This window comes from Carassius auratus, chromosome 16 (genome assembly GCF_003368295.1).
Source record: "Carassius auratus strain Wakin chromosome 16, ASM336829v1, whole genome shotgun sequence".
Taxonomy (NCBI): Eukaryota; Metazoa; Chordata; class Actinopteri; order Cypriniformes; family Cyprinidae; genus Carassius; species Carassius auratus.
In genome coordinates, this window is record NC_039258.1 from 15912269 (window position 1) to 15935629 (window position 23361).

The window sequence follows — 23361 nt, forward strand, 5'->3', positions numbered from 1 at the left end:
TGTCACGTGTCTTTACGGGACCTTTACGGGTTGTGTGTAAATGCATGCACATATTCTGGGTAATCACTGGCAGTGTGAAAGTGCAAATTCTTGCAACCCGGGAACAACTGCCAGAAAACATTACCCGTGTATTTGCCGGAATCGCAGTGGGAAAGGGGCTATTGCCTAATACGCAGTGAGTCAGTTGCCTTAAGTTTCGGATGCAGCCAATAACTTATCACTGGTGATTCCTGATGGTTTGAGAGGACAATTACTCCTCGTCGCCCCATGTTGTTTCAGAGAATAGTATACCAAGGTTCTTACACCTTCCAAAGTAAATTCAAGCACTTCCAAGGACATTTACATTTGCCAGCAATTTACAACTGTGGTAAATTACCTGTTTACATACATACTTTTATATTAGTTTAAAGCACACACCTTACTTTGTAAATCATTTAGATTTTTTGAAGGCACATTAGCAATTTGCATTGTTCTAAACAAAATCAGCAAATTGCCAGCAGAAAAGATTGTATGCATTGTGGGCCGATCTTAAATGTATACCACAATAACACTTTTCATTCATTTTCACTTTTCACTTTAATCGCGAGTCTTCAGATTTAGTTAAAGTGAAAAGTCTTTACTTTAACTGAGCAGGGGAATTTTTGTTTACCCGTATATGCTCGAAGTGCACACTCTCCCATGGAAAACAAAACCAAGCAAAATTAACGGGGCTACTCAAGTATTTATTTCTCGATTTTGTCATGTTCCCGGGCTGATCTGTGCTTCTGTGTCACCGTGGTGCCCGTCTCCGCCCTCTTGTTTCATTATTATCTTGTTATTGGCCACTATCACCTGCTCCACATCATGTTAATCACTCCTTCTCTATTTAGTCTCCTCATGTGTGCTGTCTGTTGTCGGATCGTGTTGTACTCGTTTATGTCTTAGCTCTGTCCACATCTCACATTTGGCCTGCACAGTTTTGTTTTCATCCTTTAGTTTCGTTTTTTCCCTCTTCCTCCTGCTTTCAGGCAGCACTACTCTTCAGCCCTTCCCGTGCTCGCGATCACAGATCGCTGTCAATGCTCTTCTTCGCCTTGCCACCAGCGCGCCACCAGTTCCCCGCCTCAACGGTGCCCCTGCCTCTCTGTCAGTTAGTTAGCTAGTTTTTTGTTTGTATATTTTTTCTCCCTTTTGAAATTCAAGCCAGTCAAATAAACTGACCTTTTTGGGCACCTGCAACTGAGTCCACTTCTTCTTTAACCATAATTTGTAATTTTCTAGACATTTCTGACTGATATTTAATAAAGAAAACACTATAGCCACACATGTAGACTCTAGCGGATCTGCTTATTTTATGAAAAACAATGATAGTAAGAAAGCTAATTATTATGAACCAATGCACAGCATTTTCAAGCATTCTTTTGGCATTTTATGAACCAACCCGGCATGCAGTCTCAGTGCTCACCTACGATCGCCAAGCTTTAATATCAAAAGTTGTATGGGAGAATACTGTGGATTGTGTCCCGTTCTGCATTCTCACTCTCAATCCTCGTTCAACAACATCTGCTGGAGTGTTCTCACTGGTTACCATGCTGTGTTCCTCACTTTAAGAAAGCACCGGAGGAAAAGAGGTAATCGTGGTGATGTTATTGTGAGAATCAGAAGGGCAATTGCATCTTCCATACAGTCTTCTATGAAGTTTTCTCTGGATGGTATGAGATTGGAGGGTCTTCACCTGTCACGACGGTCACAGGAGTATACTTTACATCTCCCGGTTTCCCTGGATTTTCACTCATCTATTTCTTTCTGCTCCTCAGCATTTACAGATTCGTCAAAGTGGAGTGAATTGTTCAAATCGATGTTTATTAAAATCACCCAGAAACAACATATGATCATACAACAGGGCAACAGAAGTTACAAATTCAGAAAACTCACTAGTAAAAGTACTTCCAAAGTTAGGTGGCCTATAGATGAGAGCACAGAACAGCAGAGATGAATTAGACTGTAATGCCACACAATGTACTTCAAACGATGAAAAAGTTAGAACAGAAATTGATTGAATATTAAGTGATTGTTTAAAAACCATTGAAACCCCACCACCACTACCAGCAGATCTTTGGGTACTAATAAAACAGCAGTTCAGTGGACAAAGTTCTTGAAAAGCTGACAACTCACCAGAACTGATCCAAGTCTCAGTCAAGAACAAAATGTCCAGATCCTAACGAATAAGAAAGTCACGTAGAATGAAAATTTTATTGCAAAAAAACCTAGCATTTACTAAGGCCATATTCAAAGGAGGCTGTGTTGACAAGTTCAGATCCAGCTGTTGAACCAAGTTCAGTTGGCAAAGATTTGAACAGTTCGCTCCTCTTTGACGAATCTGTAAATGCGGAGGAGCAGGAAAAAAGTAGATGAGTGGAAATCTAGGGAAACCAAGAGATGTTCTAAACGGCAAATAAGAACATTGTGATCCATGGTATCAAAGGCAGCTCTAGAATCCAGTAGAATAAGAAAGGATATTATTAAGGAGCTGGTCAATCACTTCCCCTCCATTTCCTCACAGGTTAGAAACCTGGGTGTTATCATAGACTCAGAATTATGTTTGTCCAAGCAAATTAATTCTGTCGTGAGGAACAGTTTGTACCAATTATGGGTCATCTCCAAACTTAAACCATTTTTGTCTTTGCAGGATTTGGATAAGGTTATTCATGCTTTTATTACTTCTCATTTAGATTACTGTAATTCACTGTACTCAGGTCTTCCTCAGTCATCGCTTTCACGCCCCCAGTTAGTACAAAATGCAGCTTCAAGGCTGCTGACTGGTGCAAAGAAATATGACCATGTCACTCCAATTTTAGCTTCTTTTTTGAGGTTGAAAACATATCTTTCCTTCTTAGCATTTTTTATTTCACTTCATTGCTGTTTCATTGTATTATATGTGTTGTTTGCTTCTTTTCTGTGTTTCCTTCTCTCTTTTAATTTTATTTTACATTGTTTGGATAGCTTTGCTATGTTTAATGTGCTATATAAATAAAATGTACTTACTTTATCTAAATCCAAGCATTTTTTATTTATTTATTTTTTAAACCTTGAAAACCCTGCACTAATATTCGAGCATTTCCAAGGATTTCAAGCACCCGTATGACCCTGTACGACGGCGAACGCGACAAGTATAAAACCTTGACCATTTGGTAAGATGCGCACGCAGTCAGTGGAGGCTCGCAAGTGGAGCCAGTCAAAAGCATAAATTCCGTTTATGCAATGGCAGGTCTAGCACAATATGATATTGGACACTAGATAAGCCTCAACAAGAAAGCAGTCCCATAATTGCTTTAAGCAAAGACCTTCTGAAGTGCATAGAGTGGGGCAGCATTCCCTTACAGAACAACAGAAGTAGTGAAGGGTGCTCTTTTATAACAGCTAAAAAGATCAACATGCCCTTTTAAAGCAGTACAGCATGTGGTCAATACTAGAATTTAGGCAACAGCATTAGCCCTTGTCCAGATAATGCTTAGCATTGATATGAGCAAAATTTATGATCTGTACATTTAAGTATCAGGCACTTTATCGATACACTAGTTAGCTTGAGCAAAGCATATCACTGATTTAAACACAGTGTGTTGTAAATAGTTGGATGTTTAATTAAAGCGTCCCCAATAGATGAGCCTGAAGCAGCAGCCCATTCATATCGACAGCCTTGACAACAGATTAACAAGACTCATTGGTAAATTTAACTGGTAGTGTTACCGGTGTGGTAATATGATATTGTGCCTTGCAAACATAACTGAACAATTAGCCTTGGACAATGAGCAATGTCTGAAGCATGTTCGCCAACATAATACTAGGCAATAAAAATGAAAGAAACTTTGCTTAGCTTCATGAAGATGTCCAGAGATTAATTAAAGGTGAAATGACCAATTGCTTGTGGATGCTTTGATTCTTCTTGAGTATCTTGCTTCTTCCAGTGGGGAAGCAGATCTCATGTAAAGTTGTTGGTGCAGTCGTATTAGTACAAATTTGGCGATGAATCATGGGTAAAGTGTCTATATCAATTGCGAGAAGCCATGTTTGCTGAGATCACATTCAATCCATCACTTGACAAATAATGCGGCGAATTCGTTTAATTTCATGACTTGAAATCTGGTGATATACTCTGTGGGAATCCTGTCAAAAAATCCTGATTTAATGCTTCCGATGGAGATGGATTCGCCATCTGATTAGTTCCTGAGCAAGCGATAGCTCTTGCAAGCAGTTTGAGCCTTGCAAGCCATTTGAACATACTTACTGAGCAGTAGTGCCACATATATATGTCCCGTGTCTAATAGGAGAATGGTAGTGATTGTAGCTATTTGACAACTGACTGCATCAGCTGGTTGCAGCCTATGCCTCTGTGGCCTGACTGAACTAATGCTGCTCAATTATAAAACTATATTTCTATAAGATGCCAGCCTAAAAAGATGACCAAGACAGTTGACAGGCCACTGCTGCGTGTCATCACAAAAGCTTATAATTTTTATGTGCTTTTAAGCCTTGCCACTTGCCAATTTAAACATTCAAAAGTTTAAAGCATTCAAACACAAGTTGCGGAAAAGCTCAACTGAGTAATTGGTTACTCGTGCGCTATGTACGGTGCACACGTAGAGAGCGGCGTCTCACAGACAGCAACACTGAACCAAGCTTTGCTTTTCGACAAAGAATTCAGCACCCGCGGCGTTCTGGTGTTCGGGGCTCACGCAGAGAGATGCATCTCTAAATGCTTGAACACCGAATTTGCTTCTTTTGGTTATTGTACCGACATATACATACAATACATACATACATACATATACATAACCTGTTGGTTATGTCTTAAGTGAAAGTAAAAAGTTGAGAAAAAAAATTGGATGTGAATTATATTGGATGCATTCATTGCCTCTTAAAGTGACCACACCTAATTTAGCTACTATCTGCTGTAATGTTAATCCAATAAAATGAAAGGAAACCACTCACTGCTCTCAACTGAATTACATTGTAGCTTTAACAAGAATTAATACACTCAAACCAAAAATTATACAGACACCAGATGCATATATATTGTTTTTACAAGTAGGTGCAGGACTATGGAATTACATTTGTTTCAATAAAAATGAACGAAACTTTATAAAACTGAACGTAACTTTTTCAGAAACTATCAAAAATATGGCATTACAAAATAAGAAAAAAACAATGAAAATGAAAAAAAAGTGAACTTAGTCGCACAAATTTAACAGGCTCTTCAGATATGCTTCATTCTTTGTTAATGTTTTTCAAAGATTCATTTTCGCTAATCGTGTATTCTGAATTCATTGCCACAGATTTTGCTTACATTTAGCAGTTTTTCGTTTGGTGTTTTGACACAAACCTCTCGTGGGGGAGGGCTTAACAGTGATCTACTCTGATTGGATAGTGAGCTTTTGATGGACAGGTGCTCTCTGACCGGGAAGTACAGACGCCACTCAGTGGGGCACATATTGGAAAGCTCTCGTGATTGTGATTTGTATTACTAAATATGTAAATAATATTTGACCTTCGATCGTCTCAGTCTGTAAAGTTGAGCTCTTGTCCTTCAAGGCAGCTTGAAGTAAGCTTGTGTTACTGAATGACAATAATAACCCACAGCAAACTGTAGCACACTGTAACATGAAAAACTTGTATCGATGTTACTTCAGTAACACAAGCTTACTTCAAGCTGCCTTGAAGGACAAGCGGAGGAGGAAGATGATGCCGCTCCATGTCTCTGTCTCCTGAAAGCTCATCTTTACTGAGACGATCGAAGGTCAAATATTATTTATATATTTAGTAACAAAAGGCACGACGTATTGCATACAAATCACCTCGAGAGTTTTTTTTTTGTTTTTTTTTTTGTTGTTTTTTTGTTTTTGTTTTTTTATTAATGCAGAGAACAAAAACATACAAAGGTATAAACATACATCACATATTATCCACTATATCCATTAAAGTAGGATAATTTGCATTTGTAAATGTGGAATGTTTAGGAATGTTTTTTAATTAATAACAAAACTGTTATTTTCATTTTTGGGGTCAGAGTCATAATACCCAAATATAATGTTTTACACATGTACTGAGAAGCCTGGCAAAATCTTACACTTGACAAACACACCAATATCATCCCAAAGTTTCTGAGTGTATGACATGACCGACATGAATTTTTTGCGGTAGAGACCAGATTTAATCACCGCGAGAGCTTTCCAATATGCACGCCACTGAGTGGCATCTGTACTTCCCGGTCAGAGAGCACATGTCCATCAAAAGCTCACTATACAATCAGAGTAGATCACTGTTAAGCCCGCCCCCCACTAGAGGTTTGTGTCAAAACACCAAGCGAAAAACTGCGAAATGTAAGCGAAATCTGTGGCAATGAATTTAGAATCCACAATTAGCGAAAATTAATCTTTGAAAAACATTAACAAAGAATTAAGCATATTTGAAGAGCTTGTTAAATTTGTGCTGTGTTGATTTTTTTTTCATTTTCATTGTGTGTTTCATCTTTTGTAATGCCATATTTTTGATAGTTTCTGAAAAAGTTACGTTCAGTTTTATAAAGTTTTGTTCATTATTATTGAAACAAATGTAATTCCAGACAGGACACTATAATTCATGTATGTAAGTAAAAATAAATGAACTGTGACACATTATACCCAAAAAATTCTTCATACAACGGACTACTAGTGAAAGTCATAAAAAAAGACATTTAAAAAAAAATTGGGAACAAAAATTCTTCTGACACTTTAACCTCACCATGTTTTGCTTATATTTTCACACCACAGACTGAACAAACTTAAGCATTGCTTGGTAATTTGTCAACAAATTATTGAGAGTGGTGTAAATATTGTCATACAGATTTCTGAAGTTTTGGTTGATTGTAATCCAGTACATACCTTCCTATCAAAGTTATCTGACTTTTTATTATTCTTATACAGTTAACTCATTAACTCTGAGTTCTTCTCTTATTGTATTACCATTTTTAAACTATAGCAAATAAACTGTGATAAAGTGGGAAATGTTGAAGGTGTCTGAATAAATTTTGGTTTGATTGTATATTAAATTTTTGGCTTAATATTCACAGACACTAGTCCACATCAAGTTTTGATTCACACAATCATTTTTATCCTTCAAACTTGCCTCCTAAACAGGTACACTCTTATGTTCAAGCACGTCAACTCCCCTGCTTTTGCTAAAATTAGAGTTACATATTTGCATAAAGCCTCTTCTGTGACAAAGCTGTGGTTTTAGACCTTCCCACAGAAGCATTTAAATGTTTCATAGGAAGTGAATACTCAAAATAAATTTATTTTGGACTGTTATGAGGTAGTTTACAATGAAGGATCAAATAACTCTTTGTGTTTTGTTTCCCTTTCTGCATTCAGTAGCAGGAACACAAGTGTGGTTTTCACTTGCCAATTCTGCCGTGAGATGTACACTGACCTGGCAACTGTGAAAAATTAAGAAGAGATGAACAGTTTTTTTTCAAAACCATAACTGATTCATATGTTTACATTGGACTTTATCAAGATATGAATACAAGGTGTTCAGATGGCAACTGGACACTGCCAGACAGTTTCTAAATATATTAATATAATAATGATGGCTGTGCTTCAGTAGAGGACAATTGGAAATTGCATGTAATTAGCTGTGACTTACAAAGGCACTTTTGTATGTTTTAATGGTAAGATTTCCTTGAGCAACTATTACATCTTTAAATGAAATATTTTACACATCAGTTCCATAAAGTTTTATGTCATAACCGGTTTTGTTTAACATAACAGACATGATGAATATGAAATATTACAAGCTTTTTCAAAAAATTTGCTTGTTGGTTTTCTGTGGCGTTAATTAATAAGCTTCACTCTGGAGACTCTGGATCATGCTCTTCAGGAGATGGTGACTGCATCACTCCTTCCCCTGGAGGACGACTGGGTGGAGAATATTTTGTTCCCTTTTTGAAGAAACATTCAACAAAAGAGAAGTTTCCTATTTCTCTGGGTCCAAAGAGGTCAAGGTTGTCAGTCTATGAGACACAGCCTCAACACTTCTGTCTCCCTCTCCTTTCGCCAGTGGTCTGTAGGGCCCGGCTTGAGGACTTGGTTCCTCCACACACACCCCCTGCCCAACCGTGGAGCCAGGTAAGTGTTGCTGGCGAAGGATGCGATACAGCCAGTTCCTCCAGCCGATGTGAAGATGGGGTTGTACAGCCCTCACTTCATTGTACCCAAGAAAGGCAGTGGGCTATGACCAATCCTTGACCTGCGCATTCTGAACCGAGCCCTTCACAGGCTCCTGTTCAGGATGTTGACACAGAAACACTGGATTCAGTCAAACTAACAGCATGCCTCTATGTAGAGCATGTCCAGCAGATGCTGAACTGCCTGAGTCATTTCAGCGCGGGAGGGTGGTCCCACTGAAACAGTTTCAGAGGCTCCTGGGGCATATGACATCCACTGCCGCAGTCACGCTGCTCGGATTGCTTCATATGAGACTGCTTCAGTGTTAGCTTCACGACCTTATCCCAAGATGGCCACGGCAACACAGCACTCACCGGGTCTCAGTCACCCCGTCCTGCCACCAGACTTTCAGCCCATGGTCAGACCTTGCCTTTTTTTGGGTAGGAGTTCCCCAAATGCAAGTGTCCAGGCATGTTGTTTTCTCAACAGATGCCTCTGCAATCTTTGAGGTGAAGTACCTGGGGTTTCAAGTGGGGCACGGCCTAATAAAACCCCAGGAGAGAAAGGTAGAGGCAGTATGTGCCACCCCGAGACCCTGCACAAGGACTCTGGTACAAGCTTCCTCGGGGTATTATTGCAGCTTCATCCCTAACTTCTCCTCTCTAGCCACCCCTCTGGCAGACCTGACCAGGAAGGGGCAGTCAGAATGAGTAGCCTGGAACACGGACACTGAAAAGGCCTTCCAGGGGGTGAAGCGGGCACTCACTTCCAACTGGTCCTACGTGCCCCGAACTTCAGCTGCTCCTTCCTACTGCAAACGGATGCCTCCAAAATTGGATTGGGAGCTGTTTTGTCTCAAGTACTGGAAGGTGAAGAACATCCCATACAGTTTATTAACAGGAAGCTGACCCCGGCCAAGAAAAAATATTCAACTGTGTAAAAGGAAGCTCTGGCGGTGAAGTAGGCAGTCCTGGAGCTCCGCTACTACCTACTCAGCCATAAGTTCACCCTCATAACCGATCACAAGTGTCCCAAGCTTACATCAGCGTTGCCCTGTCCTTTAAATTTTGGACCATGTGATTGATAAGATAACATTTGATTTATGAATGGGGAAGAAATATACAATGCCCCGATCAAAGACACTTTATAATTAGTTAAGACACCATTCGGGAGGTGCCCCACAGCCTGGTTAAATACTCAGGACACCATCAAGATTTTGCTTTTAGTTTTAGCTCTTAGTTTTAGCTCTTAGCTTTTGCTTTTAACTTTTGTTTTCAGTCATGTCTGCTTTTTGCCTTTTAGCTCTTTAGCTTTTTAGCATTACTTTTTGCGTTCTTTGAGTACACTTCCAGCGTGTTTTGGCCTGCACGCTCACTGCTACTTAGCCATGATGAGAAGAAACACCACCTAGTCTTATCAAATTTTACTTCTACTCTTTTGCCAAATGCCATGTCTCCGAGTCCAACCTCGAGTGCCCGTCTAAAACTTCAACCAGCCCACAATTCTGCATCGTCAGCCAACGCCCAACCATTGGCTTCCAAAGATGTCACTTCAATGACTACTGAACTTCCAGCCTATCAACAACCTCAGGAAACCCCTTTTCAACAAGGATGACAACAAAGGGAACCCACTAAACAAGTTCAAGTACATCCAGATTCTGAACTGGTGCATTTAATATACATTTTAACCTTATTGAAGAACTCAATTCGAGGGTTAATTAAGTGATTCACAGTTGTTCAGGTCTATGCAATTGCACATATGTGTTTAAACTTGGGATCTCACATTTTCATTCTCCTAAACTCATTCTTTCCTCACTTTCTCCCTGCAACTTGTATGAATGCGTGAATATGTGTGTTCATGTGTTAGATTAGTTTATATGTCTTAGATTTATCCAATAAAGCCTTACTTATATTTGAAAAGATAAGCATCTCATGTTTCGTGCTTACAAGTTAATGTCTGTGACGAGTGGGTGGGGCCGAGAGCCGTGGGAACGGAGCGAGGCCAGTGGAGAGATTGGGAAATGAGCGACACCTGCTCCACTCGTCACAATGTCTTACACTGCCGATCTTGTTACTGTGCTAATTAATAGTGTTTTCACTATATTTTTGGATTTTAATATCCATTGCAGAGTTGCAACGTCTTGTTCAATAAATCGCTGGCCAACTTAAATTATTCCCTTTGAGCTAAAATTAATCTGTTTCCCTTACACTGTTTTAAAGAGACTTGTGTAAGGGCTGCTCTGCTCGCATTCCTTTGAGCCATAAAACAATTGTTATCAGACAGTGTGTCTTTGGTTGCCATGGAACCAGAGACCTGTTCTGCCTTTTTGAGGTGTTAGTTGCATTTTTGGGGAAGGGTCCATAGACCCTTTGGTTAGATGAGGGGCGTTAGATATTATTTGTTAAATCTAACAAATAGTTGTTTGTCTGATTGGTCCGAATGCTACGTGTTAAAAATAAGTTTGAAAATTTGTGGGAATCCACCATGATGGTGGTGATGTTGAAGGCGAGTGACCATGGAGATGTAATTTGTTTATAGCTTACGTTTAGCTTTTAAGTTCTGACGCTTTCGTTTTGGCTTTAAAATGAATAAAAAATTAAATTATTTTGTGAAAATTATCTTGATGGATATAATGTGTAAATTTCATAAATTATGATTGAAAACAGAGTTTATTTTTTGCAATAATCCAAAAGCCTATGAAAATCCTATTAGCTTTTTTGGGGGGGAACCAGTGCGATGCTAACAGCCAATCCACACACAAAGTGACGTCATAGTTCCCCCACTCTATTAATATAAAAGCAGACAACTGCATGTAATGTACTGTAATTATTATATTTTATATGTATAAGTACAACAATGGTGTACTTATACAAATAAAATATAATAATTGCTCAAAAAGATTGTTGCACAGCATAATGCTAATTGTCAAAGCTGCGGTTTTAGACCTTCTCACAGATGTATATTTATCCCAGCAAGTAAGTATTCAAATGACAAGTATTCAAATATTTTAGGCTATAATAAGGTACTTTTTCAATAGAGGATCAAAGAAATCTGAGCTTTTGCCCTTCCGGCATTCAGTAGCAGGTACACAAATGTGGTTTTCATTTGCATATCTAGATCTGTTATTTTAAAGGGAAAGATTATAATGAGAAATGTAATATGCTTTAACACACACAGGGTGTCATTTCCATGAATGCTGCACCATCATGCTGTTCACACTCCTCGCTGGCTTAGGTAAGCTTTTTTAATACCGACTTAATACCAACTGCTTCTGTAATTTTGCATTTTCTTTTTAAGGCATTAATTCATCCATTTTTATCCTATTTTCTCCTCAGGGCTTTTGTCCTTCACTTCAAGCCAAATATCTCAGCAGTATCACTTCATAAATATCAGAAAGAACTGGACTGAGGCTCAGAGATTCTGCCGTGAGATGTACACTGACCTGGCACCTGTAAAAAATGCAAAAGAGTTGAATGTCTTGCTCAAAACCATTCCTAATGATATATTGGACTTTATAGAAGTGATAATTTCAAATGGCACTGGACCCTGTCAGACAGTTTATACAATACAGAGATATTCAAAAACAGAAAGAATATAACTAATAATGGGGCGTGTGCTGCAATGGACAACAATTGGAAATGGTTTAATGATGACTGTGACTCCCAAAAACAATTTGTATGCTTTAATGGTAAGATTTTCTTTTGAAACTATTTAGCATTAACATTGAAATATATTACACAATAATTCTGTGACGTACTCTTCCCACTGGTTTTGTAACTACCATTACACATATAAATATTACGTGCCATTTTTAACTTTTGCTTGTTGTTTGTCTGTAGCCAGTAAAAAGTATATCCTGATTGAGAAGAACAGTTCCTGGAAGGAGGCCCAAGAATATTGCAGAACATTCCACACAGATTTAGCCAATGTCAGAACCTGCACAAACAATACTGTTGGTGACGTATGGATTGGACTATTTAAGGACTTCTGGTCGTGGTCAGATCAGAGCAACATTTCATTTCGTTTCTGGAATTTCAGCCTGCTGAAGCCAATTGAAAGACTCCACAACTGTACTGTAGTGATGGTGAACCAAACAGGGAGATGGAATGATGTTCAGTGTAACACCACTCTGCCCTTCATCTGTCATGGTGGTGCGTCATAGCATTTAAATCTACACAGATGGTGACAGACTACATTTGAATATATCACATACAAACCCATTGTCTATTCTAGCAAATTTAATTATTAATGTCCTTAATTATACACGAATTATACATGCTTGGTTTTCATCAATTGTAAAATAAGACTATTGATGAGACATATTCAATTTACTGTAACTATGTATGTAATATTTCTAAATTCTGCCTCCTTTACAGATCTTAAACCAACCACTAAACCAGCACCAACAACCAGACAGAATCCAAATTCATCTCTCAAATGTAATTTGCCTCACTTTCATCCTCTTAAAACTAAAATGTGACATGAGAATGGCTAGAATAATAAAATCAGCAGCAGCTAGTTTAAAAGAAAAGAAAAGACTTGATCTTTTTGTTTAGCTTCTTAAAGAACATTCTACATGTAAGGGATAATCAACAGTTTAAAGGATTGTAAATGCATGATGTTGAGGCAAAGATTTATGATTGTTTATACATATATTTACATTGTCCACATTCATAATAATTATGCAATGTATTAATCAAAAATGTTCTCAGCTGTTCCTGGATCAGCAACAACTCAGTACAAACTACTTCAAAATACAACCAAGGTGGAAAATACAAGCAGTCAGACAATACAAATACTCACTACAGGTGCAGAGCAAGGTGAGTGATTCGCTCACTGTGAATGTTTGTTAGTTTTTCTTATTTGAATTTATGCAAAAGTTGGCCTACATTGTTTATAGGACGTATTATTACATTCCACTGTCCTCGCCACAAAAGCATTATTAGCCTGCTAGATAACATTTCAAATCAGCAGAATTTGAAACAGCCATGTATACATAACATAAAAACCAAACATTTACATGTCAATGGCAAAAAAGGATGTACAAGAACAATGAATCTGGCCTGAAAGGCAGTTCCGTCAACAGTACTGAAATGCATATCCTTATTATCGAGCCCTCCTTTAGTGTATTAATGCACCTCTTAGATGTGTTATGTACTGAGCAGACACATTTTTCCAAAAGTCTGTAAAACAGTGTATAAACCCAACTCACAGGGAATGTTCTCAGAGCTTTGGCTAACGTTTGGTTACACTTCGTTTTGATGGTCCCCTGTTGACTATAAGTACCTTTGCTGCAGTAAATGTCAACTAACTCTCATCAGAGTGTTAGTAAACCGTTAGCTTAGTGTTAAGGTTAGTAGAATACAATTTCTAAATAAATTGTTACCAAATGTTTTGGCATAAACAAACATTCTTTCAGTAATGTTTATAAAATGTTTGTTGTGGGTTATCTGGACTGTTATAACATTTCCTTTTTTTTTTTGCCAAACTGTCCCAAAGATAACATGATTCTGGTGCATGAGAAACTGACATGGACCGAAGCTGCGAGTTACTGCAGAAAGCACCACGTGGACCTGGTCTCCATTCACAGTGAGGAGCTTCAGAACAGGGCAGCAAGAAAAGCCACCCAGGCTTCCACTTCTCATGTATGGCTGGGTCTCCATTACACCTGCACCTTCGACTTCTGGTTCTGGATAAAGAACAGAGAAGCGGGCTGCTATCAGAACTGGGCGCCTGGTCATGGGCCACGTGGTTATGAGGAGTGTGAGCTGTCAGGAGCTATGGAGTCCACTGGAGGGCACCGTTGGGTCGGGAGGCCAGAGAGTGAAAGACTTAATTTTATCTGCCAGTTATGCACAGATGTTTCCTAACCACAAAAGAGGAGCGACTGAAAGACAGATTTTTATTGTGTTGTACACACACAGACACAAACTCTCTCTCTCTCTCACACACACACACACACACACACACACACACACACACACATATATATATATATATATATATATATATATATATATATGCATATTCAAGTTGCATATATATGTACATAGATTAAGAAATAAAATAAAATCACTCTCACATTTGTCTCCTCTAAATTACAGAAGTGATCTTAATAACAATGCCTCAATATGAGCTTAAACATTTCTACCATATAATATCTATTAATAATCAAATCAGTCAATTAATAATCAAGACATAAGCCATTCATAATCATAAGCCATTTAATCATAAGCCATTTATTTTCCATTCAGCAAAGAAAGCTCCAGGTTTACATTTTCTGTAGATCAGTTTTGATAAAGGCATCCAGTACATTACTATTTCCAACAACAAATTAAGTGCCAACATAAACATTGTCCTGCTGTATAAAAAATATAATTATCTTTATTTCTGCATAATTAATGGAACCATATTGTACAGTTACTAGGAAGAAGCAAAAACTGGCAAGCAGAAGAGCTCATTATACGTATGTAACTAAAATCAAGTAGCAGAATGACAATACAAGAAATAAGCAGGACTAATGTAATAATTGTAAATGTTGTAAATTGTCAATAACAGTAATATTTGCCTAAAGTACATGCCTAAATATTAAAATATTTGCCTAAAGTACATGTTGTCAACTGTCAATATCAGAAATACACTCTTAATAGAAAAGTACACAGATGTATATCTAAAGTCAAAGAGAAATCCATAAGCAAACACCATCCCACTAAATCCCATATACTCAAAATCTTTTCCAATTTTCCACACTTATCTGGTCAAAAAAAAAAAAAAAAAAAAGAAGAAGAAAGAAAAAAAGAAAAATGCAGATGTTCATCGTTGACAGGAATGGCTGTTGCTTTAGAAAGATGAAGCTTTTTTCTTGTCACATATTTTCTAAAGAGAAATACAAAAAAGTTATTTATACCCAGAATGTTAAATCATATTATATGATAAATCTTTTAAATAGCTTTAATAACCTAATTGTCTAAAATGATTTATCATGACTACAAAGCTTCAGTCTGAATTATATACTATCATCTGGTGCTTAACAATGTAAAACCAAAAAACACACATCGGTATACATTTCCTTTAATAGTACTGTTCTGCTTCTTTTTCTTCCTCATTGAATCCAGCTTGAACAGCCTCTTGAATGCTTTTGATTTCTTCTGGAGGAGCAGCAGGTAGAATTGCAAGCAATTCTCGATCAATCCTTTCTAGTCTTGCGGTGCTCTTCTTGTCATACTCATTTTTATTCTTCAGGACAAGCTTTAAGATGCCTTTCTGTGCCTCATCACAGCTGTTCTGGAGCTGGTTTCGCTCATGCTTGAATTCTGGCTTACTTGTATCCATGGCCATTAGTTTGCCCAGTGAACTGACGCGGTCCATCAGGTACTTGTTGGAAACATCTGTGTACGTTGCAGAGATCATATGGACCAGACTAGCAATGTTACTGGCTTGGAAGGCTTGAGTGTACAGCAGATCTTTTGAGAAGAGCTTTGCATTGTAGGAGAGGGCTTGTGTTTTCTCTGATGTTGAGACAAAGTTTGTGAGAGTTTTGCTCAGGCTGGTTTTCACAATGTTGGAAACCATCTGAAAGAAGTGAACCATCTTCTCCCATTGTTCCTTCACTCTCCCCATGGCATCCATTCCTTTGACCAGCATCTTTATGGTAGTATTGAAGTCGATCTCTTTCAGTTCACAATTTCTCATAGTGACCAGGATTTCAGTTAGTTCCTTCTGGTTCTTCTCTAGGTTCTCCAAACACTTTTCATAAGTTTCTCTTGTCTTGTTTAGCTGAGCTCGGGTCTGCTCTACAGAGAATCGTGCATTCTCTGTGGCCTTCTGTAAGATACTTTCTCTATCTACTTTGTTTTCTTCTTTATGCATCATTGGTGGTTTTGGGAAAATGCCTGGAGAATTTGTGATGGCTTTGCTTTTGCTATCAAAACTATGAGCTAACTTGACCAGACCCAAGACCTTGTTTATTATGTCAGTGCTTTTGTCACATTTGCCATCTGCGGCATATTTTACAAGCTGGTTGCATATTTCTATACCATCTTTGCATAACATCTGAGCTTCTGTCTTTGCCGGGCAGTCAGAGATTTTCTTTAAAGTTTCGTTGATTCTTTCAAACTGTTTTGCTATGAAATCTGTCTTTGTAGTTTTGTTCTTCTGATCATACAGATTTATCCAGTCAATGTCATCAACTGTACTATTCACATTCATTAATTGCTGGATAGTCTGTGCACAGTTTAAAATTTCAGCTGACTTGCTATATGCGTTTATTTCAGCTACCACATCTATTGGCCTTTCCTGCCTCATATCATATCTTGCCATTTCCTGCCTTACCACATCTCTTGCCCTTTCCTGAACTTTAATGTGGCTTGCAGTGTCTCCAAGAGCAGCTGCTGGTAAAGGCATCATTATTGATGACTGAGTAGCATAGTTTATCAGACCATTAACCAGGACTGTAACACTCTGTGATATCCCACCCACAACATCCATGCCAATCATTTCCCAACCATCAGGTAGAGATTTGAGAGCTGCATTGTAGCTCTCATGAGCCTGATCTAGTTCCTTCTCCATGGTACTCACTGCCTTCTTAGTTCTTTTCTTGGTCTCTTCAGCTGACTGCTCCCTCAGTTTGCTCTCTTCCAGCTTCTTCTTAACTGCTTCCAACTCTTCCCCATAAAAGTGCTCTGCATTCACACATGCTTCCAGCAGCTCTTGAATGATATTGATGACATCAGTGAAACGTTTTTCAGCTGCATTAGACAACTCAAGACATTCATCTGCAATGTCTTGGATATTTTTCAACTGATCAGGAAGATGAGCTTTAACAACTTCATCATTGCCTTGGAACAGAATCTTCACAGCAGTTTTCATGTAATCTGGAACTTGGGCAGTATAGAGGCGAATCTGATCCATGTTCTTATGGGCTTCATTAAATGCCCACCAGCCAGAGTTACACACTTGCATGAGGCAAGCACGAAAGGAATCAGGGTATTTGATGAATTTATAGCCATCTTTTGGGGGATTTTTATTGATAGAGAAATCTGTTGAGGACGAGATGAATACCAACTCTCCCAGGATGGCTATGGATAGAGGTGCTGGAGTCAGATACTCTTCCCAGTTGGCATAAGGCTGCATTATAAGTTTGGTTTGGTTCCTCATTTCCTCAGCAGTAGAAAGACTTTGAGTAGATTTTAAGATTGCAGAATCCATGACTTTCCTGTCCCTGCCCAAAACAAAGATGAAATGTAATAATAATAATAATAATAATAAAATAAATTAATATATTCAATGATTATTTTTGTAAGTTGGAGAAAACTAATTGACAGAATCCTAGTGTGATATATTAGATAATGAAAATGTGAGTCCAAATAATACATCCAAGAACACTAACTCAAGATGTAAATCCAAAGCAGACAGGCAGGGATCAAAAACAGAATAAATCCAACAAGAGAAAATGCTCAGTATTGCTATAGAAATATTGGCAAAACATTGCAAGGAATGAAAGAACGACAAGTGGTGGGTGGCGGGCCATAGTAAAAAAAATAGTATACTTAAGCACAATTCATTTGTATGTACTTCAGTATAACTAAATTAATTTGTGTCACACTATAAATTAGTATATTTAAAGTCTGTTAAATTGAAACAACTACTTTTGTACTAAATGCATATTAGTTGTGCTAAAGTAGTGCTTAAGTTCAACTAAAGTTGTAATAAATACTTGTTTGTGCTAAATTGGAACTATTTCAAGTATATTTAAGTACACCTTAAGTATCCCTTCTTGTATTTAAGTTTTGAAATGCAGAATTCACCCAGCATAAACTTCAAATGAACTATGTGTTTACCGCGCATGCGCAGTAATGTAAATGTATTTACCGTAAATACGATTGTGCACCGTACTGACTGTCATTAATGCGCATATCCAGGTTCATTCACTTCTGGATGTTCGTAAGGTATGGTGGATATGAGATATTACTTTTGTTTTCTTAAAAATTTGCGTTTAAATTGCTTTTAATTGTAAGAATGCTTTGGTCATAATCATAGAGAGTGTCATTGCAAATGTGTGCGATTTCAAACATTTATGACATGACATGATATAGTATTCGAATGCTGGATGTTTTTAACTTCTGTTTTTATTTCTCCCCTGCCTAATACCCCTGTAGCCACCAGCTCTCCACCTGATCGAGGTTCGGTGGAAAGTTTCTCACATAACAGTCTCCTATCCTGGACCTGTGACATTTTTGGTTGGTCCTATTTTCATAGTGACCACTTTACTGACGGTCCAGACCAAAAGGGGGCGCCCCGTAAAGCGGGACTCCAGTACAGGAGGGTGGGTGAGTATGTAACCCTTTCTGCTTATGGGTGTTATGTTGCTGGTGGTTATATGTCTACTAACAAACTCTGTGAGTTTCCTTTACAGTGCTCAGTTCCGGCCTCATGCTCTGGTATTAGGTGGCCACGATCACAGGCTTTCGGCAGGCGGCCGTGCCGTGTGGGTTCGCCCCCCCGGGCGCGACACCCACTGCGGAGCGAGTCCCGCGTGTGGGAAGCAAGCGCTCTGCGGTTGCTCGTCCCACACCCCCTCTCGAGGAGCCTGGCTGATCGTCAGAACTGGCACAGCACTGCAGGGAATTTCATGGATGTCCGGCCAGGTCAACCCCAGGGGCCGCCTGGCCGCTTAGTGACGTCCAATTGGAAGGTGGAGGTGGTAGTTACGGAAGTCTTTCTGTATGTACTGCCTCAGGTGATGCTTCCCTCGCTTGAGGGTTGGAGCTTGCCTCTCCCGTGCGATCCAGCAGACATCCTACTGAGGCAGGAGCTGAGGCTCGGGGAATGGTGCCTTCGCACCAAGGTGTTGAAGCAGAGTTGGAGAGGTTGGCCAGACTTGGGTGGATCGGTTTTGCGGCTCGAGAGAGTATCGCACTATCCCCTCTGGCTTCCTCTGACTCATCCAGCTCCATTGGGGCTGGACTAGAGCCCTGCACGGGCCTCAAATCTAGGCTCGAGCCCGGCCCTGGCCCGAGTCGCTCAGGCCCTAGCCCGACCCTTGTCCGACAGCTCATCAGAATTATCAGCCTGAGTCCGACACAAGCCCGTGTTTTTAATTTTTAATTTTATTACACAGCGGAAGCCTGCCCTATTTGCAACAATTAAAAAATGGGTCAGTTTTGTGGTATGTTTCTTTTCATTTCTTTATCAAGTTAATTTAGAAAAATGTTTGGAGCATTTTTTTTTTATGATGATTAACGTTAAACAGCCGAGCCGACAGCGAGTAGCCTAAAACATATTTAATCAATTTAGCCTCTCAAATTAATGCTAATACTTTACTAGGCTACAATAAAATCCATGTATAAAACACTTCAAGCATATCACACAGACAGTTTAATAAATGTTTATTTATTAAACCACAGTGAGTAAAATAAATAAATAAAAAATTGAAATACTGAGGCAGGCTCGCAACAGCACTCGCAAACGAAATGAGAAATAGCCTACAATCTAAACAAAAATATTAATTAAAAACAAACGTGCAGGTTATCTTACCTCAAAAATGCACCACAGAACATGTCCATTCTTTTTTCCATTAGTTTCCAACAGTTCAACGAAAATAAAGTCCAGTCAAATGAAAAGTTAGAACAGTCTCTTACAGAGCATCGTGGAGAAAAAGAATAGCCTCCAGAGTGAAAGGTTTTGACCCAGTCCTCCTCTCCTCTATCACTCTTCCCGCTGCGCTGAAGACACGTTTGCTGCTGCTGCTGAGTGACGGGACACTAAACACAGAGCGAGCCAGTCTTGACAGTTGCGGTAGCAGGATCTCATGCTGTTTACATTTACATTACTTTATAGGCCTATAATAGCTACTACTACAATAAGTGGACATAAGTGAAGTGTAATCGTGGGTCGCGCTGACGGAAAAGCGCGCGTGCGTGCGTGTGTGAGACTGTCTTGTCAGTATGTCAGTTTAATTATAACGGGTTGAATTATCAGATTATGAAAGTTATGAGGTTATGAAATGTCTTTCTATGTTTGTTTTCTATCGTCGACGTCAACTTTTCATTTTTTTTATGTAATGTCTAAAAATATAAATAGAAGGTTAACCCATAAAAGGCCCGAGGCCTGGCCCGCATGTGAGCTATAACGTAAAAAATCGGCCCGAAGCCCGGCCCTAGGGGCATAAATTAGTCGGGGCCCGTCGGGCTTGGGCTGAAATGCAGGGCTCTAGGCTGGACGCCATGGTACAGGCGTGGCCGAGGCTTCATCTGTACGTTCTGTCCTCCAATTGCTCTGCTCCCGGGCCATTCCATCTACGAGCTGCTCTATCAGAGTGCCACGAGAGCCCCTCCTTAGAACAGTATTTGTAAATCCATGCTATGGTAAGTGTGCACGTGAAGTCTTTGCACACTTTCTGAAATCCACACTTTGGTAAGTTCGCACGCTAGTACTCTGCGTTCTTTCTAAAATCCTATATGGTGAGGGCTTCGCGCGGGTGCTTCGTGACCTTTCTTGAGTTGGTTAAAGCCCCGTCATCCTGGGCACCACTCCACCCAGGTATCCTCCGATACCTATCTAGAACAGGGCATTACTACTAGAGTACTGTTGGCTTTCGGCAAGTTTTTGCGAAAGCTAGCGGTAGCCCCTGTGTGACAGGCAAGACTTGGTAATAGACAGTGCTAGGTTCTTATGCCGTATCCCTTTAAAGGAATCTTTCGTGATTCCAAGCCTTCAGCTCTGCCCCGGGCCGAGGCCCTACAGGTAAGTTGGGTATGTAGCTTAGGCCTTTGGCCATAAGGGATAATGTCATGGACAGCCGTCGAACCGTCCCAGGGGCGACTCCCGGTGAAATAGTAGAGTTGGTACTTAGTGTTTGCCATGATTTTGGCCTGCACTCCCCTCAGCATGACGGCGTGCGTATACTGTTCCCCATAGTGTCCCCTCAGAGGACGCAGTTCAAAGTTCCTTTGACAGGGAGCGTCTCAGGTCACGAATGTAACCATGGTTCCCCGAGAGGGAACGAGTCACTGCGTCCTCTAGCTCCCTGCCATGCTTCGGACGTAAGCTTCACGAAGAAGATAAGTGACGGGTCCTATGGGCGCGTATTTATAGTCGCGCCGGTAGTGACGTTAGAGGCTGTCGCCAGCCAACACATAAGGGTTTTCGAAGTATGCTTCAGACACGGGTCACGACGAGGTGTTCCCCATAGTGTCCCCTCAGAGGACGCAGTGTCTCGTTCCCTCTCAGGGAACCATGGTTACATTCGTAACCTGAGACTTTTTTTCACTCAGAAAAGGCTAGTAAATTTACAAACATTTGCCAAGTAAAAACCTAAACATAATTATTAGTAGGATTAATCAGACATTTTTTAGTTGTTTATTTGGGAATTAAATTTTGTTGACTCTTTTTTTGTATACTTATCACTGTAAAAAAAAGTGTGCTGTTAAATATCATTATTTTACTGCACTGTAAAAAAAGAAAAGAAAATAAAAAGTACGATTTACTTAATTTTTCTTTCTTTTGCAATTTTTGCATTTATATGTTTTAAGTAAAACTTAAGCATGTAATTAAATAAAATCTGGGTTTATAAAATTAACCTTAAAGTAACAATGGAAAACCACCATGCTATTAAAGCATGTGGTTCACTTGCAAACATGCATGTAAGCATGTAGACAGACTGTTATCCTTTTAAGATAATATGCTCACACAATAAAATGAATAGCAAAATGAACACAATACATGGTACACCACACACAGTGATGGTAACAATCAGTGAATATTGTTTGAGTATGAATAGGTCATCTTGAGTAGAAAATAAACTTCATATGTCACAAAAAAAGTACAGTATGTTACTAAACCTAACATCAAAAGCAACCATAAAACAGTGTAAATACAACTCGAACACACTGATTTTTTTTTTTATTATTCATACCCCAGTGCATGATGGGAATATGGGATCATAGCTTTGATATTTACTTAAAGAATCCCTGTAAACATAACAAAGAGTTCCAAGTAAAATATACTTATGAATTCCAACTTTAATTTATACAAGCTTAAATTGAGTACTAACATAGAATTTACTTTTTTTTATATATATTCTCACCTTAACTAAATTATTTAATGTAAAATTACTTTTGTTTTTATCTAGTATAGTTAGTTAGTACGTAGAATTGTGTGTAATTACCTTACCTTGTTGGAAAGTGAAAAGTGATTATCTGAGTCTCAGGTTAAGCTCTTGTAAAACAGTAGAGGGATGAAATGAATGCATGCCTCTGGTTTTATTGCTTTCTGAAAGAGGTGGAGTTGGAAGATGAGGACTTGGGGAGGAGAAACTAAAATGATAACTCAGATATTCTGTCTCAATGCTATTGTTCCCAGATTTAAAAAAAAAAAAAAAATCCTATGTAGACAACAAAATCTGTTTTTTCTTAAAATAGAGAAGGGGGTAAGGGATTGGGTTAAGACAATGATAATTTTAAAATCATTAGTAATAATGTACTAAAATAGTTTAGCTTTATCATATTTTGAGTTATTTTCTAGTGAGTGTCTTTATCAATTTTGGAAATAAATTACAGATGCATAATTTCCAGTTTGTGCACATTTTCTTTTTGTAAAGTGTGTTTTTGTTGTTGTTGCTTTTTTTGTGAAGAACATTTTAATGAAGATAATACTCTGCAAAAAATGAATTAATTACATTACACAATTACAAAAACCTCAGTGGCTAAACTGTAACAAAGTCATGGCACACAAACAAACACACAGACAGACACACACACACACACACACACACACACTCTCCAACTCTCCAAATTTTACAGTTGGCCATTACTGCATTTGTGTGAATTTGACATCACATATAAATGTATGTAGGTAAATCAGTAGCTTAATGCCATGTTCCAGGCAACCTCTACCCCGGTTTTTTCCAACCTTCTACCCGTGAAAGTGCACTGGAACAGCAGTCAAACCCGTGACTTCCCACCTGTGAACTCGAATTATAAAATTTATAATCTATCTACAATTCCTTGCGCTAAGGAAGTTATGCATGACTTGCATGGAAAGCTACAAAGTCGTGAGTCGTGGTTTGAAGTTATGATTTACGGGCTCAAAAACCTGCCTTGAACGCAGCATAACTCGAGAGGTTGAAAATCTGAATGTGAGAACTTGTCATTATTAACATTTGTATTTGTATAAGTTGAAA

General features: G+C 38.9%; 2 protein-coding genes across 2 annotated transcripts; one reads left to right on the forward strand and one right to left on the reverse strand.

Moving 5' to 3' along the window:
- Window positions 1-11687: 11687 nt before the first annotated feature.
- Window positions 11688-13182, forward strand: LOC113116835 (C-type mannose receptor 2-like). Its single transcript, XM_026285159.1, has 4 exons — window positions 11688-11868; window positions 12020-12331; window positions 12557-12619; window positions 12893-13182. The coding sequence occupies exons 1-4, from the start codon at window positions 11802-11804 to the stop codon at window positions 13006-13008; spliced, it is 558 nt and encodes a 185-aa protein (XP_026140944.1). The 5' UTR covers window positions 11688-11801; the 3' UTR covers window positions 13009-13182.
- A 1818-nt stretch (window positions 13183-15000) lies between these two features.
- LOC113116295 (uncharacterized) lies at window positions 15001-22390 on the reverse strand. Its single transcript, XM_026284374.1, has 2 exons — window positions 22353-22390; window positions 15001-17400 (listed from the first exon to the last, which is right to left on the reverse strand). The coding sequence occupies exon 2, from the start codon at window positions 17385-17387 to the stop codon at window positions 15252-15254; it is 2136 nt and encodes a 711-aa protein (XP_026140159.1). The 5' UTR covers window positions 17388-17400; window positions 22353-22390; the 3' UTR covers window positions 15001-15251.
- Window positions 22391-23361: the final 971 nt, after the last annotated feature.

Coding starts and splice junctions, on each gene's coding strand:
- LOC113116835 (XM_026285159.1), top strand. CDS start 11,802: ATGGACAACAATTGGAAATGGTTTAATGATGACTGTGACTCCCAAAAA. Junction 11,869..12,019: donor ACAATTTGTATGCTTTAATG/GTAAGATTTTCT, acceptor GTTTGTCTGTAG/CCAGTAAAAAGTATATCCTG. Junction 12,620..12,892: donor TCCAAATTCATCTCTCAAAT/GTAATTTGCCTC, acceptor AAATGTTCTCAG/CTGTTCCTGGATCAGCAACA.
- LOC113116295 (XM_026284374.1), bottom strand. CDS start 17,387: ATGGATTCTGCAATCTTAAAATCTACTCAAAGTCTTTCTACTGCTGAG.